A 15,512-nucleotide genomic window follows, 5' to 3' on the forward strand; every position below is an offset into this window, starting at 1 on the left:
CATGCCCCCCCGTACAACTGTAAGTAGTATCTTTATTAAAAAAAAACTTTAACCTGCAAAACAAAAATATATAAAATAATTTGAGCTGGTTTTTTTAATCAGAGGTGATGTCTGGATTAATGGCTACAATGAGCACGTTTTGCAATGCATAGCTCTTCGAAGTGGGGTTTGAAGCAGGACACAGCAACTCTCAGTTCCAGAGACATACAGAGACATAAACACGGGGCTTAGCTTGTTGTGACATTGTTTGCTGAGGTCAAATGTGCCCCCTTTTACAGAGCCTGGGGGGTGCGCCCCACTATTTGAGAACCACTGTCTTAGACAAAGACATCATATACACTGTAGCTCGTAGGATATAGGAAAGATGAAAGGCTCTTGGGTTGTTGTGTTTTTTTCTTTTTAAGTCACACTTGCTCCAAGATAGGTTCTTGGAAAAGTTTGGAAATAAAACCAGATACCTCACTTTGAACTTTTTTTTTTGGGGGGGGGGAGGGGATTACACCTGGCAGCACTCGGGTTATTCCTGGCTCTTAGCAGTCACTCCTGGCAGGCTCGGGAGACTATATGAGATACCAGGGATAGAATCTAGGTCAGCTGTATGCAAGGAAAGTGCCCTACCTGCTGTGATATTGCTCTGGCTCCCAGACCTTGTTCAATTTCTCTTCTAAAAAGAATCTTACCTCATTATAATCCAGGGCAGAGTCATTACAAAGCGCACAAATTGTTGCCAATTCTACAAGACCATCATATTGATGACATTTCACTGGTTTATCATCTTTATACCTGTCAAAAAATAAGATAACTTTGGAGCACATGTGGTTATCTCTATTAATTTTTACATAATTACTTAACATGCCTATAATGCATATTTCTAATCATCTAATTTTAACTATATAATTATTTTGTAATAGGATACTGAGGACAGCAGATTGAAAAGAATTAGTAAGTGAATGTCTCTTAGAAACCCAATAAAGATAACAGAATGTATGTTTGATACTAGGAACCAATGGGTAAAATCCAGAAACAAATAGGGGTGTTTATGGTTGTGGGATATACCAAATTATAACAGAAACCCCACCTGAATATCTGTTTCAAAGAGCTGGCTCAAAGATCTGGAGCACATGCTTTGCATGCAAGAGCCCCAGCTTTAATCTCTTGAATTGAACAGCTGGTTCCCTGACCATTATCCCTCTCCCCACCACACGGTACCAGATATGGCTCAAAAATCTTAAAATAAAAAACTGCTTCAAATGGGAGCTGTGACAAAAGCACAGGTTAGAAACTATTAGCTTATAGCTTTGTGCCTTTTCTTTTAACAGTGTACTGAGGGGTGGAGTGACATCCAAAATGCACTGGGCCCCAGGTTTTATCCCTAGGATCACATGGCCTCCCAAGATGGCCAGGGAGCTGCTCTCCATCTCCCCTTAAAGATACACAAAGCAGTAGTCTAGAAATGACGAGACCCACAGGAATTAAATAGTAAGAAGAGATTACTCACACTTCTCCAATAGGTGCATATGTTGATCCAGTTATTGTAAACTCATTAAGGGAACAGGTATCGCCTTCAACTTTGTCCAGAATGAACATCTACAGGGCAGTGGGGGAGGGGAGGAAGGGAAACATCAAGTGTTTAAAAGGCACACAAAATATCCTAGGGAAAAAAATAACCAGTAAAACTAAAATCGCAAAGGGACTCTCAGGACCACAAGTGCCCCATTTCTACTAACAGCTATTTTATATTACCCATCAATCATGGACAGTTGGGGGAGGGGAGAAACTGAGGTGCTAAATAAATAAGCAGCAGAGGCACCAAAGACATAAAACATATAAGGATCCCAGGTTAGATCCAAGACAATTCTAACTTCAGCGAGTTTCAAATTTCAAGCGGTTGAAAATTGTCTCTTTTTTTGGTTTTGGGTCACATCCACCGGTGCTCAGGGGTTTACTCCTGGCAGTGCTGTGGGATTATATGAAATGCCGGGTATCGAACAGATCAGCCATGTACAAGGCAAGCATCTTAACTGCTGTACTATCATTCCAGCAAAGAATTCTAAATTTCACATATTAAAGTGAGGAGCTAGTTTCTTAAACATGAGGGCATTTTGCTTTCTAGTTATATTTAGAAGCTCTTTGTATCACTTTGGAAGATACAAACTTAGATTTAAAGTAACACTGGGCAATGCTCAGGGGTTACTCCTGGCTCTGCTCTCTCAGGAATCAATCCTGCAGGGTTCTAGGGTATGATATGAAGCACCAGAGATTAAACCCAAGGATTGGTGGCATGTGACACAAGTGCCCTACCCTACTGTACTCTCTCTGGGCCCCCAATATTCTAACTTAACCTTTTATTAAAGGTAAACATGGGCCAGAGCAATAGTATATAGCAGATAGGGCGCTAGCCTTGCATACAACAAGACCTAAATTCAATTCTCAGTATTCCCCAAGCACCTATAGGAGTTAATTCCTGAATGAGGTCAAGAAAACACTGGTGTGTGACCCAAAACAAAAACAAAAGAAATCATGAACAAGGGGCCAGAGAGATAGCACGGAGGTAGGGTGTTTGCCTTTCATGCAAAAGGTCATCAGTTCAATCCCGACATCCCATATGGTCTCCTAAGCCTGCCAGGAGCGATTTCTGAGCGTGAAGCTGGGAGTAACCCCTGAGCGCTGCCTGGTATGACCCAAAAACCAAAAAAAAAAGTGATATTTGGGGCCGGAAGATAGCATAGAGGTAGGGCATTTGCCTTTCATGCAGAAGGTTGGTGGTTTGAATCCTGGCATCCCATATGGTCTGCCAGAAGCGATTTCTGAGCGTAGAGCCAGGAGTAACCCCTGAGCACTGCCGGGTATGAACCCCCCCACCAAAAAAAAAAGAAAGAAGAAAAAAAAAAAAAAAAACGAACATTTAAGACCAGTTACAGTGCTCAAATCCTATTTATAACAATGGTTCAAATAAACTCACAGGTAAAAAAAAAAAAAACCCCGAATTATACTAAGTAGTAGCAAATCAAACAGCATTATTATTTCTACTCCATTCAACGCTATAATGATGGGTTTTATCTTGTATTGATATGGTATATTACATCAACAAAGTGAAATTTGGGGGCTGGAGAAACAGGTCCCCTCAAAACGCCTAAGCTGGGCCTATATATACAAAATATTCTATGATTCGAAATTTTAATTTAAATTCTGTTTCTAAATTCATTTGGACCTTTTTTACATAGCAGCAAGTAAATCACTTAAGGAACAATGAAAATATCCCTTCAAAAGAGCAGTTATGCAATATCACTGCAAGAAACCTCCCATAGCATACTGATTAGCACCAGCTTTCTGTCAATGACAGGGCAGAGTATGAAGAGACATACTGGGTTCGATCCTGCCATTCCATATGGTTACCTGAGCACCACTGGGTGTGCCTCCCACCCCATCAAACAACTAAAAGAAAAAAGAAACAAATCCATTGTTTTGGGTGAGGTCTCACCCAGCAGAGTTCAGGGGACCGACCATACACAGAGCTGGGATTGAACCAGGATGGGCCCTGTAAAAGGCAAGAACCATATCTTGCTGTACTATTGCTACTCCAAAACTAATTGTATTAAGTATTTTAGTTTGAGTTTGAAATATATATACAGGCCTGGAGAGATAGCACAGCGGCGTTTGCCTTGCAAGCAGCCGATCCAGAACCAAAGGTGGTTGGTTCGAATCCCGGTGTCCCATATGGTCCCCAGTGCCTGCCAGGAGCTATTTCTGAGCAGACAGCCAGGAGTAACCCCTGAGCATTGCTGGGTGTGGCCCAAAAACAAAACAAAAACAAAAAAATATATATTATATAATCTTGTAATTTAAATATTATTTTTAACTTTATTGATTAATTGGTTGGTTTTCGAGCCACACCCAGTGGTGCTCAGGGGCTTAAAAAATTTATTTTTGGTTTTTGGGTCACATCTGGTCACATTCAGGGATTACTCCTGGCTTGGGGGACCATATGGAACACCTGGGGATCGAACTGCAGTCCATCCTAGGTTAGCGCATGCAAGGCAGATGCCCTTCTGCTTGCGCCACTGCTCCCCTCCCCCCAATTTTTTGGACCACACCCAGTGACGCTCAGGGATTACTCCTGGCTTTGCGCTCAGAAATCTCTCCTGGCTTTGCACTCAGAAATCTCTCCTGGCTTTGGGGACCATATAGAACGCCAGGGGATGGAACGGCGGTTCGTCCGAGGTTAGCGAGTGCTTGTGCTACCGTTCTGTCTCCCCTAAAATATTTTTTTAAAAAAGTAGGGGACTAGGGGACAGAGCAGTAGTACAGTGGTTAAGGAGCCTGCCTTGAATCCCATATGGTCCCCTGAACACTTGCCAGGAGTGATTCCATATGTATAGCCAGGAGTAACCCCTGAGCACTGCTTTAGCAAGAGTATAATAGACTATATTTTCTATAGTACACAATTCAAACCATAACAACTCACCAAAAAAATGCTCTGAGGGATCGAGTGATAGCACAGCATTAGGGTATTTACCTTGCACACAAGCAGCACAGGATAGACCCGGGTTCGATTCCCAGCATCCCAAATGTCCCCCCATCCCCAGCCTGCCAGGAGGAATTTCTGAGCGCAGAGCCAGAAGTCTGAACACTGCCAGGTATAGCCCAAAAACTAAAAGCAAACAACAACAACAAAACACTGAAATAATGTTAACTTTTTCTAGGACACTAAATCTTTGAACCTATCACTGATAAAGACAGTAGTTATCCTCTTCTGAGTTTTTGTAATTAATACTTAATAATTTTTTTTTTTTTGGTGGTTTTTGGGTCACACCTGGCAGTGCTCAGGGGTTACTCCTGGCTCCAGGCTCAGAAATTGCTCCTGGCAGGCACGGGGGACCATATGGGACGCCGGGATTCGAACCGATGACCTTCTGCATGAAAGGCAAACGCCTTACCTCCATGCTATCTCTCCGGCCCCAATATTTAATAATTCTAATGAATACATTCTTCAAATGCTTTTTATATAACCACTTTCAACATCTTACAATTCCCTTGTTAGACCTGCACAATGTTGTTTAATTAAAACCTAGAGAAATTATAAGAAAGAAATTCAGAACTCAATTATTTTGCTACTTGTCAACGCATTTTAAAGACAAAAAGTAGGAAAAGCATTAGATGGTCTTCAATTATTTCCCCTAGTGTTATCTATCAGTCATACAGATAGCCTGTATTTCCACATATAGTTTCAAGAATTGAAAAATTCGGGGCCGGGACGGTGGCGCTAGAGGTAAGGTGTCTGCCTTGCCAGCACTAGCCTAGGATGGACCGCAGTTCGATCCCCCAGTATCCCATATGGTCCCCCAAGCCAGGAGCAACTTCTAAGCACATAGCCAGGAGTAACCCCTGAGCGTCACTGGGTGTGACCCAAAAACAAAACAAAACAAAATTGAAAAATTCCTTTGAAGTATAAAAATAATGTAAAGGGCCTGGAAAAATAATACAGTACTTTTTTTTATACACAGCCTGTCTTATCCCCAGCATTCCACAGTCCCCATGGCACCACCAGGAATAACCTTGAGCATTGTGCTGGCTATGTATGGCCCATTTAAAAGAAAAAAAAAAAAAAAACGAAAGAAAAAATAACTAGGGCTCAGGACATTTCTTTTTATTAGATAACCCCAATTTGTTTAAATAACAAAAATGAGGGGCTGGAGAGATAGCATGAAGGTAAGGCGTTTGCCTTGCATGCAGAAGATCAGTGGTTCAAATCCTGGCATCCAATATGATCCCCCGAGCCTGCCAGGAGTGACTTCTGAGCGTAGGGCCAGGAGTAGCCCCTGAGTGCTGCCAGGTGTGACCCAAACTCCCCCTGCAAAAAAAATGGCTGGAGATAATTTAAAGGGCACTACATATGTTTTTCATGTGGGAGGCCTGGGTTTGATACTTCCTGATTAACCCATAAGGGGTTAGGGAACCAGACCCAGGTTAGCCACCCGGGTTAATTAAGTACACTACCCTGCCCTCTGATTCTTGACACAGCATGGTCCTCAACTAGTTTGAGTAGCCTGGGAATAGTCCAGTATCACCATATACAATCTGTCCAAATAGCACATGAAATGAGAAATGTTTTTGTTTGTCTTTTGGGTCATTTACTGTAGTGGTGAGTCCTGTGATCACACAACCCAATGCTGAAAGTTCTCAGGGGATCATGTATTGCTGGGAAAACTCAGGACAGGCCCTCATGCTTGCAAGACATGATGATGTGCTCTATTATTTGAACCACAGACCTGGTCCTAGAAGTCTTCAATGGCATGAAAACATGGGCTAAAATGAACAGCTACCACTGAGATGATAGTTCAATTACTGCCACTTACCCTGCAGACTGACATCTGATTTGTGGTAAGTGTACCAGTCTTGTCGGAACAGATAACAGAAGTACAACCAAGAGTTTCCACGGAAGGGAGACTGCGGACAATTGCATTTTTCTTTGCCATTCTTCGAGTTCCCAGAGCGAGGCAAGTGGTGATGACAGCAGGCAATCCTTCCGGAATGGCTGCCACAGCCAGGGCTACTGCAATTTTGAAGTAGTAAATAGCACCTCTGATCCAGGAGCCACCATGAACTGGGTCATTGAAGTGCCCAATGTTTATGATCCACACTGCAATGCAAATGAGGGAGATGACTTTGGACAGTTGTTCCCCGAATTCATCTAATTTCTGCTGGAGGGGTGTTCGCTCCTGTTCTGTTGCCACCATTTCATCCCGAATCTTGCCAATTTCAGTGTTAACTCCAGTTGCCACCACCACTCCCATGGCTTTGCCAGCAGCAATGTTTGTACCCTGAAATAAAGAATCGGCTTTAATATATATAGAGAGACCATACTCAGCAAATATCAATCATTAAACTCCAGTTTGTCCAGTTTTATTAAAGCATTGTTCGGTTTTTTGTTTTGTTTTTTGATTTGGGGTCACAACTGGCAGCGCTCAGGGGTTTCTCCTGGCTCTATGCTCAGAAATCACTCCTGGCAGGCTTGGGGGACCATATGGGATACTGGGATTTTCAAGGCAAACGCCTTACCTCCATACTATCTCTCCAGCCCACCACTGTTATTTTAAAGCATTCTACAGGGTATGTCTATGACTGATTTAGGGCAGGTAATCAAATAACCCGATGCGGAGTAACAACGCAGGGAGGTGGTCTGGTACAGCTCAATTGTCACTCCATGAAGCACCCCCTCTCTCTGCTGATTCCCCTGTCAGACTAGCTCTGGGCTGAAGCAGTGTCCTCTCCTCTCCTATTTCAGGGACTGAATTCAAGTTTCAAGCATACAAAAAAGTCATTTTATGACAGAACCACACTCTCAACCTGGAGCAGTTCTCTCCAACCTTGCTGTGTTCCCAACTTTTCTAACTACTTAGAACACTCAACCCTAATAAGCATTAGCCAGCCTACTCTGGTTACTATTTTTGTTTTTGTTTTTTTGTTTTCTTGGTGATGCTGGTAAATCAAACCCAGGATTCCACCATGCAAGGTAAGTGCTCTGCTGAGGCACATCTCCAGCCTCTTTCTTTTCTTTCCTTCCTTCTCCCTTCCTCCTCCCAAAGTAGCTCCTGGTTCTGCACTCCATCACACTTGGTGGTGCTTAGAGGATCATAAGGGATGCTGGGGGAATCAAGCACAGGTTGGCTGCATGCAAGGCAAGCTATCTTACTTGTATTATCTTTCCGTCCCTCCCAACCTCTACTTCTTTTGTTGTCTACATTACTATAGGAGGTTAAGTTCTCATACTAAATCACAATCATACCTGATTAATTAACATATTAAATTCCAAATAAGGGGGCCAGACCAATAGTACAGCAGATAGAGAGGGTGCTTGCCTTGCACAGCAGCTGACTTGGGTTTGAAACCCATATGATCCCTCAAGTCTCACCAGAGGTGATCCCTGAACACCACCTGGTATACCCCCGCAAAGGAAACCAAAACCTGGGGCTCTAGTGATATACAGTACAGCATGTAGGGTGCTTCCTTTCATGTGCCAGACCAGTCGAAAGCCCCAGCAATCCATATATACTTTGAGCACCACCAGGAGTAATTTCCGAGTGCAGTGCCAGGAGTGAGCCCTGGGCATCATTGACTGTAGCCCAAAAATCAAAGTTACATTAATTCCAAATAAGCGAAACCCAGAAATTTCTCAATATTTCAAAAAATTTAATGGAAAAAAACAAATGCAGGACCAGAGGGTAACCCATATTTGATCCTCAGGACTTGTATGATTGCCAAACATTGCCAGGGGACATTCTAAAGCACAGAACAGACAGGAGTATGCCTTGAGCACCGCAGGGTGTGGCCCCAAAATGTAACAAAACCATCTATCACCTCAGGAAGCTCACCACAAAGAGTGATGAGTTTAGTTAGGGAAATAACTACATTTTGAACTGTCCTAATAACGAGAATGTATGAGGAAAATGGAGAGCCTGTCTAGAGTACAGGCGGGGGTCGGGTGGGGAGGAGGGAGACTTGGGACATTGGTGATGGGAATGTTGCACTGGTGATGGGTGGTGTTCTTTACATGACTGAAACCCAAACACAATCATGTATGTAATTAAGGTGTTTAAATAAATTAAAAAAAAAAAAAAGAAATAACAGCCTGAAAAAAAAAAAAAAAAAGAAACTTAGTAGCAAGGTAACTGAAGCTGTTTTTACACTTTCAGTTGCTCAAATAGATTAAGAATCACCTTGAACAAAACAAGTTTAATTAAAAATAAAGAATCATGCTGATCAAAAAAAAAAAAAATCACTCCTGGCAGGTTTGAGGAACCATATGGGATGCCGAGAATCAAGGATGGAATGAACCTGGGTTGGCCGAGGGCTCTGGGACTCACTTTTTTTAAGTGAAGTAAATGTTTTTATTTAGGAAGCATGATAGAGAAGTGAGAACATACAGAAATGAACCCCATAAAGTAAAACAAAGGAATTGAATTCCCAAGTTGGAAAATGGGAAATTTCAAAGTAGTATGTGCCAATTGTTTTTTACAGGAACAACAAATTCCAACATGATTAAAACCACATTGAGAAGCATCAAGTAGTATGGGGTGAAGAGTTGTCTTGTGATATATTGTAAAAAAAATCATATACTTTTGAATCATAAAATATGGCTTAGCTGTGTTCTAAAAAAAAAAAAAAACCATCTAAAAAAGCTTTCAATTCCAAAAGCAGACATGGAGGGCGGGCACATTCTACAATTACATATGGATCATAAGTGTTTCTTTTCTAATCTTACGGGGGCCATACCCTAAAGTCTGGTCACTGAAGGTAATGACTAAGGAACCAATTATATAGGAAAAACTTTAAGACCTTCTCCAAATAAAACTACAGTTAGTGAGGTTCTTACAGAGAAGAGCATATTCTTTTTATCCTGGTTGACAGCACGTGGGTCAGGGACAGGGTCAGTGTGCTTGATGACAGAGACGGATTCACCTAAATCAGGCAGACACAGAAGGATTAGAAGCACAAAATAAACTGATCCCCTCATATTACTACCACTCATATGGTACCACTCATCCAAGATGATAGTTAACTTTTGTAACAGAATCTAATATGAGCAAAGAACACCAGGACTAAAATCAATGTTACCCCAAAAGAAAGGTATTTAATTTTAATCACAAAAATCCCAACTACCTTAATTTCTTAAATAGTTATTCAAACTGTTTATTTTTGTTATTTTATGTACTGTAATCATATATATTTATTGTATGCTTTCTAAATATATTTTAGTAGACAATATATATCATTGTATGAATGATAATCATTAATTAGGATGCTTAGTTTTCTTTAATACTGCCAAATAGGAAATATATGAGTGTGACTCAAAAAATAAAAATTAATTAATTTGCCTTTTTTGTAGGTTTTTGGTTGTAGTGGTGGTGGTGGTGGTGGTGATTTAAAACAACAAGAACAACAACAAATCTTTAAATTCCGTATTTTGGGGAGGTTGGAGGGAGAAAGCTACTTGACAAACCACTAACCAAAAAGTATCTGGAAAAGGATCAAGAACGTATCCCCGAAAGGAAAGATCAATAAAATATAGGATTAAGTTTCAGATCAGCATCCTTCCAATAGATGCCATTTACCTGTGAGAATTGACTGGTCAACTCTTAGAGTAGTAGATTTGATTGAAGTTAGTCTTATATCAGCAGGAACTTTGTCACCAACTAATTGGGGATAAAAGGTAGCTAGAGTAAGAAACTGATAATCATATCACACAAAGATGAATTTGTCTCCAATCAAAACACAATCTCAAAGAAAATAAGTGTCATAGGGCTGGAGTGATACAACAGAAGTAGGCTTTTGCCTTGCATGTATCTGACCCAGGATGAACCCAGGTTCAATGGGTCCTCCAAGCCCACCAGAAGCAATTTCTGAGCACAGAGACAGGAATAACCCGAGCGCTGGTGGATGTAGCCCAAAAAACAAAACAAGAAAGTGTCATGTATATAAGACATACAAAAACATGCAAGATAAAGATAACCAACTTTTTGGGGGGTGGGTGGGTGAGAGGAATAGAAAGGCTAGAACGATGAAGGGAAAGGAAGAGAAACTCCTGACTGGGAAGGAAGTTAGTTAATAAGTTTGCAAGACAACCAACTTATACCAGGTTCATAGAACTCAGTTACTAGGTTTAAAATCTGAATCATATACCCCCACACTCACAACATTAGGTAAGGGGATAAAGTTTATTCCCACAGAAAATTTCAAAATATCACTTTTATTTTTGGTGATGCGAGGATCAAACATGTATCCTCAGTTAAAGTGGGCACTTCTAATTCTATCAAGTTTTAGAAAATGAACTACGTTTACGAGGATGTATAGAAACAAGGACTCTAGTGTTGGGGCCACAATCAATTCTGTTCAGAAAACCATATGCAGTATAGGGAATCAAAAATGTATAAGCTTAGGGCTGGAGAGGTGGTGCAGCGGTAGGGCATTTGCCTTGCACGCGGCTGACCTATGATGGACCATGTTTCAATCCCCCAGCGTCCCATATGATACCCCAAGCCAGGAGCGATTTCTGAGTGCAGAGCCAGGAGTAATCCCTGAGCATCACCGAGAGTGACACACACACACCAAAAAAAAAAAAGGTACAAGCTCACTGAGCTCTAGAAACAAGTCTCTAATTCCTAGAAACAAGATGTCTTATGGAGTAACCATGGATCTAATAGAATCTTTGGTTTTAATAGGTACAAGATAAAAATGAAACCCAGGCACAAAACAGTAGACTCCAATGTTAAGTTATATGAGCAGAGGTTAATGAGAATTGTTTGTTAGTACATTAACAGGAACCAAATAAACACATGCCACTGGTATCCCAGGTAATATACTAGTCTGTGTTTAATTTCTTTATTCTTCCAAAACTTCGAAACTATTCCACATAAGCTACTGTCAAGACCAAACTGCTACAAGTCTCTGGAGAACAATTTGGTAACACATTTATTCTGTAAATTCTATCACAAGGTATTTACCCTATCAATTCCAACACAAGGAATTTATTCTTTTTTTGTTTGTTTGTTTTTGGGCCACACCCGGCGTTGCTCAGGGGTTGCTCCTGGAAGGCACGGGGGACCATATGGGACACTGGGATTCAAACCAACCACCTTAGGTCCTGGATCGGCTGCTTGCAAGGCAAACGCCGCTGGTCTCTCCGGACCCACAAGGAATTTATTCGAAAGATACATGCACACAATATGCTCTTACAACATTCTTTAACAAAATAAGTCATAGTCTTTTATACTAAACAGAAAACTTAAAACAAAATGTATATTAAGAGTAAAAAGATCAAATGTGAATCATCATCTATATGGAGCTACCACTGATATAACAAAATACACTCCTCCCAGAAAGGTGATGTAATAAACTGGAAACATTGGGTAGATGCTTAAGGCAGAGGGAGACTTCACCTTCTACCCTTTGAACCTTGTGAAATTTAAATGATCAAATAATGAAATAAACCTCTTGCATAATCTCTAAAAGATCTGTAAAGTGTGTGTGCATCTATCTGTTCCTGTTCCTCTCTGCAGCACCCAGAGCACCATCCCCAATAAAAACCCCAGCTATCTCACCCTCCCCCAATATTTACAGAGACTATTTTATTGTCTTTAAATTACAGTTCATAGGGTTGTAAAGATAGTACATCATGTAAGGCACTTTCCTTGCATGCAGCTGATCCGAGTTCAATCCCCAGGAATACCAGAAGTAATCCCTGAGCACAGTACAGGAGTAATCCCTGAAAGCTGCTGAGTGTGGGTGACTCCAAAATGAAAAAAACAAACAAAAATCCTATGGCTAAGCAGTAAATGTGGTCACTGGGTGTCACAGACTCTCAATATATGATCTCAAGAGTCGAAAAATCATCCTTAATTCTGACTGCAGGGACACTTTAAGGTGAAACTCCTACTGGAAATGCTTATGCAATAAACAGCAATATTCAAATTGAGTAAACCAGAATGTTTCATTTTAATTGGTCACACAATTAAGTCCTCATGTTCTAAATTTTAGTGACAGTAGTTAAAATGCCCTTTAAGATGAAAATTTAAAATGAACTGATAGATGCTTTTTATAATTTGATTCTACATACTACTGAGCATAAAAAAATAATTTCACAAATTTAGAGAAGGCAGCTTAGTTCACTATTAGCTTGATTAGTTTGATCAAACTGCTGAAAGTACAGTGTCTTACCAAAGCTCTATTTTCCCTTGCACCATATACTTAAGCTAATGATTAATATAATGCTTCTAGGTGACTACCCCTACAAACAAAATAGTAATCTTAAAAGATATTCACACACCTATTTCCATTGCAGCTTAGTACAATAGCCATTAAGGGAAGCAATTCAAAATATCCAATAATTGATGTACAGATAAAGTTGTTGCATATGAAATTTAAATGACCACAATAATATATAAGGACACAAGAAAAAATAAATTCATGTAGTTTAAAACAACTTGGAGAAATTGTGGGGAGCAAAATAAGTTACTGTATTTGCCGGCATATAAGACGACCCACTAATTTTGCAGTTAAAATATGTTTAGGCCGGGCCGGGCGGTGGCGCTATAGGTAAGGTGCCTGCCTTGCCTGCGCTAACCTTGGACGGACCGCGGTTCGATCCCCCGGTGTCCCATATGGTCCCCCAAGCCAGGAGCAACTTCTGAGCGCATAGCCAGGAGTAACCCCTGAGCGTTATCGGGTGTGGCCCAAAAACCAAAAAAAAAAAAAAAAAATATGTTTAGGCCTATATTTGCTGTATCAGACAGAACGTTCTTGTGCTGCATGTGCTGCATGTGTTCCTGTGCTCCTGTGCTCATGTACCACAGTGAGCCAATCACAACAAACAAAGGTTCAAAGGTTATACTACAATAGACTTCCTCTCTGACTCTGGCCAATCTGAGCAGGCTTTTGACAGTGTTGATTTGGGTCCAGAACATTGTCTAATTTGCATGCATAAAAAGCCTGCTTGGATTGGCTGAGTTAGAGAGGCGGTCCGAGCAGCCTTGCAGTGATTGGTGCAGGATCGAGTTGGAAGATTCGTTTTGTGGCAATATCCAAACAATTTTCGTTTAGCGGCACATGGAAACATTTTTCGGGATATACTCAGTGTATAAGATGACCCCCGATTTTCAGTTGACTTTTTTTTTGTTTCAAAAGTCATCTTATATGCCGGAAAATACAGTAGTTGGACAAATATAGGATGAGCTCACTTATCTGGGGCATATAGAGAAGCATATCAAAAGGCATGGACAATATTAATCAGTAATAAACCTGCACACTGGATTAAAGACCTGAGTGCCTGGCTGGAAGGAAGGGGGTGAGGGTGGAATAACAATGAAGTCAACAGAAAGTTACATGGGTACATAGGTGGACAGTGTGGAGCATACAGTGGTGGCTCAGTGAGGAAGCAGTATGCACTAACCATTAACTGTCAACAAATAGTGGCAGGAAGTTTGGATCAGGTGACAGAGAAGGGTGAAGTCACATGCATTTACATGAGGGAAGGGTGGTATACAGGAATTTCGTACTATAACTACTATAGCAAAAAACATGAGTTGAGAACTATTAAAAATTAACCTCAAGAGGCCACTGCGATAGTACAATGGGTAAAGTGCTTGCTTTGTATGCAGCCAACCTGAATATGAGCCTTGATACCCAAAAGGCCTCCCAGCACTCCAGGGTGATCTTATTTTTATTTTTTATTTTTTTTTGTTTTTGGGCCACACCCGGCGTTGCTCAGGGGTTACTCCTGGCTGTCTGCTCAGAAATAGCTCCTGGTAGGCACGGGGGACCATATGGGACACTGGGATTCGAACCAACCACCTTAGGTCCTGGATCAGCTGCTTGCAAGGCAAATGCCGCTGTGCTATCTCTCCGGGCCCTCCAGGGGTGATCTTAGTACAGCGCCACAAGTAACCCAAGCACCACTGAGAGTGAACCCCAAAATGGGAAGATTTAACAAATAACCCTGAGGGGACAAAGGGATAGTTCAGTTGATAGGATAGTTGCTTTGCACACATCCGACCTAGGACAGTCTATAGTTCAAACCCCTGGTGTCCCATCTGGTCCCCCAAGCCAGGAGTGATTTCTGAGTGCACAGCCAGGAGTAACCCCTAAGCGTCACAAGGTGTGGCCAAAACTAACAAACAAGCAAACAAACAAAAAATCCCAGCTGGGAGAAATTTTTGAGTAGAGCCAGGAATAATAAGTCTGAACACCAATGAACCAGAACAAAAACAAAACAAAATTTAATTTCATTCAGGCTGGAGGGATATTACAGCAGATAGGGCACTCGCCTTCTATGTAGCCAATAGACCCAGGCTCATTCAGTCAGTAAGCCCTGCCAGGAGTGACTTTAAAATAAAAAATTAACCTCAGTGAGGCCAGAGATAGTACAACAAGTAATATGCTGTCTTGCTGCTTAACACTGCTAATGGTCCCCCAGACCATCAGGTATGATTCCTGAGAAGTGTGGCCCACCACCACCCCAACAGAAAATTAACCTTAAAGTGGCCAGAGACAGTATAGGGCTTAAAGAGTGCTCAAACTCTGGTTGACTTTAGTTTGATCCCTAGTCCATACACAACACAGCCAGGAATAAGCACTAATTAGTTCTAAGCAATACTTAGATACTACTACTTAGGTGACTCAAACCACCACCGCACACTTCGCCACAAACCTCAGGGCCAAGGAAATAGCTAACAGGGATGGAGTGCAAGATGTGAACACAAGAGGTGAGGGCACATTGCCCAGCAAATAGGGTACAGTGTCCTGCCAGCCCCACAAACATCAGTGCTGAGAATGTACCTCAATCTAAAACACAAGCTCTGGGTTCAGTCCCCTGCTCCCCTAACTCAAAAAGGAAAAAAGAATATGCAATTTCATTCACACAATCATGCCAAGCTCCTAGCTGTCTACCTTACAACAGCTATTTTAATTGAGAGGCAACCAAACACATAAACTAGAGACTCTCGGGACTCTTCTTTTTT

The 15,512-nt window shown here is 41.3% G+C and overlaps 1 protein-coding gene across 1 annotated transcript in view; it reads right to left on the minus strand.

The window, feature by feature from the left end:
* The window catches only part of ATP2A2 (ATPase sarcoplasmic/endoplasmic reticulum Ca2+ transporting 2), a 54,305-nt gene that overhangs the window by 16,144 nt on the left and 22,649 nt on the right, over positions 1–15,512 (minus strand). Inside the window, exons 6-10 of the mRNA XM_049788769.1 lie at positions 10,113–10,193; positions 9,374–9,459; positions 6,357–6,821; positions 1,499–1,587; positions 681–783 (exon numbers count right to left, since the gene is read on the minus strand). Coding sequence (XP_049644726.1) covers positions 681–783; positions 1,499–1,587; positions 6,357–6,821; positions 9,374–9,459; positions 10,113–10,193 — 824 coding nt within the window. The remainder of the gene's footprint in view (positions 1–680; positions 784–1,498; positions 1,588–6,356; positions 6,822–9,373; positions 9,460–10,112; positions 10,194–15,512) is intronic.

This window comes from Suncus etruscus, chromosome 15 (genome assembly GCF_024139225.1).
Source record: "Suncus etruscus isolate mSunEtr1 chromosome 15, mSunEtr1.pri.cur, whole genome shotgun sequence".
Classification (NCBI taxonomy): Eukaryota; Metazoa; Chordata; class Mammalia; order Eulipotyphla; family Soricidae; genus Suncus; species Suncus etruscus.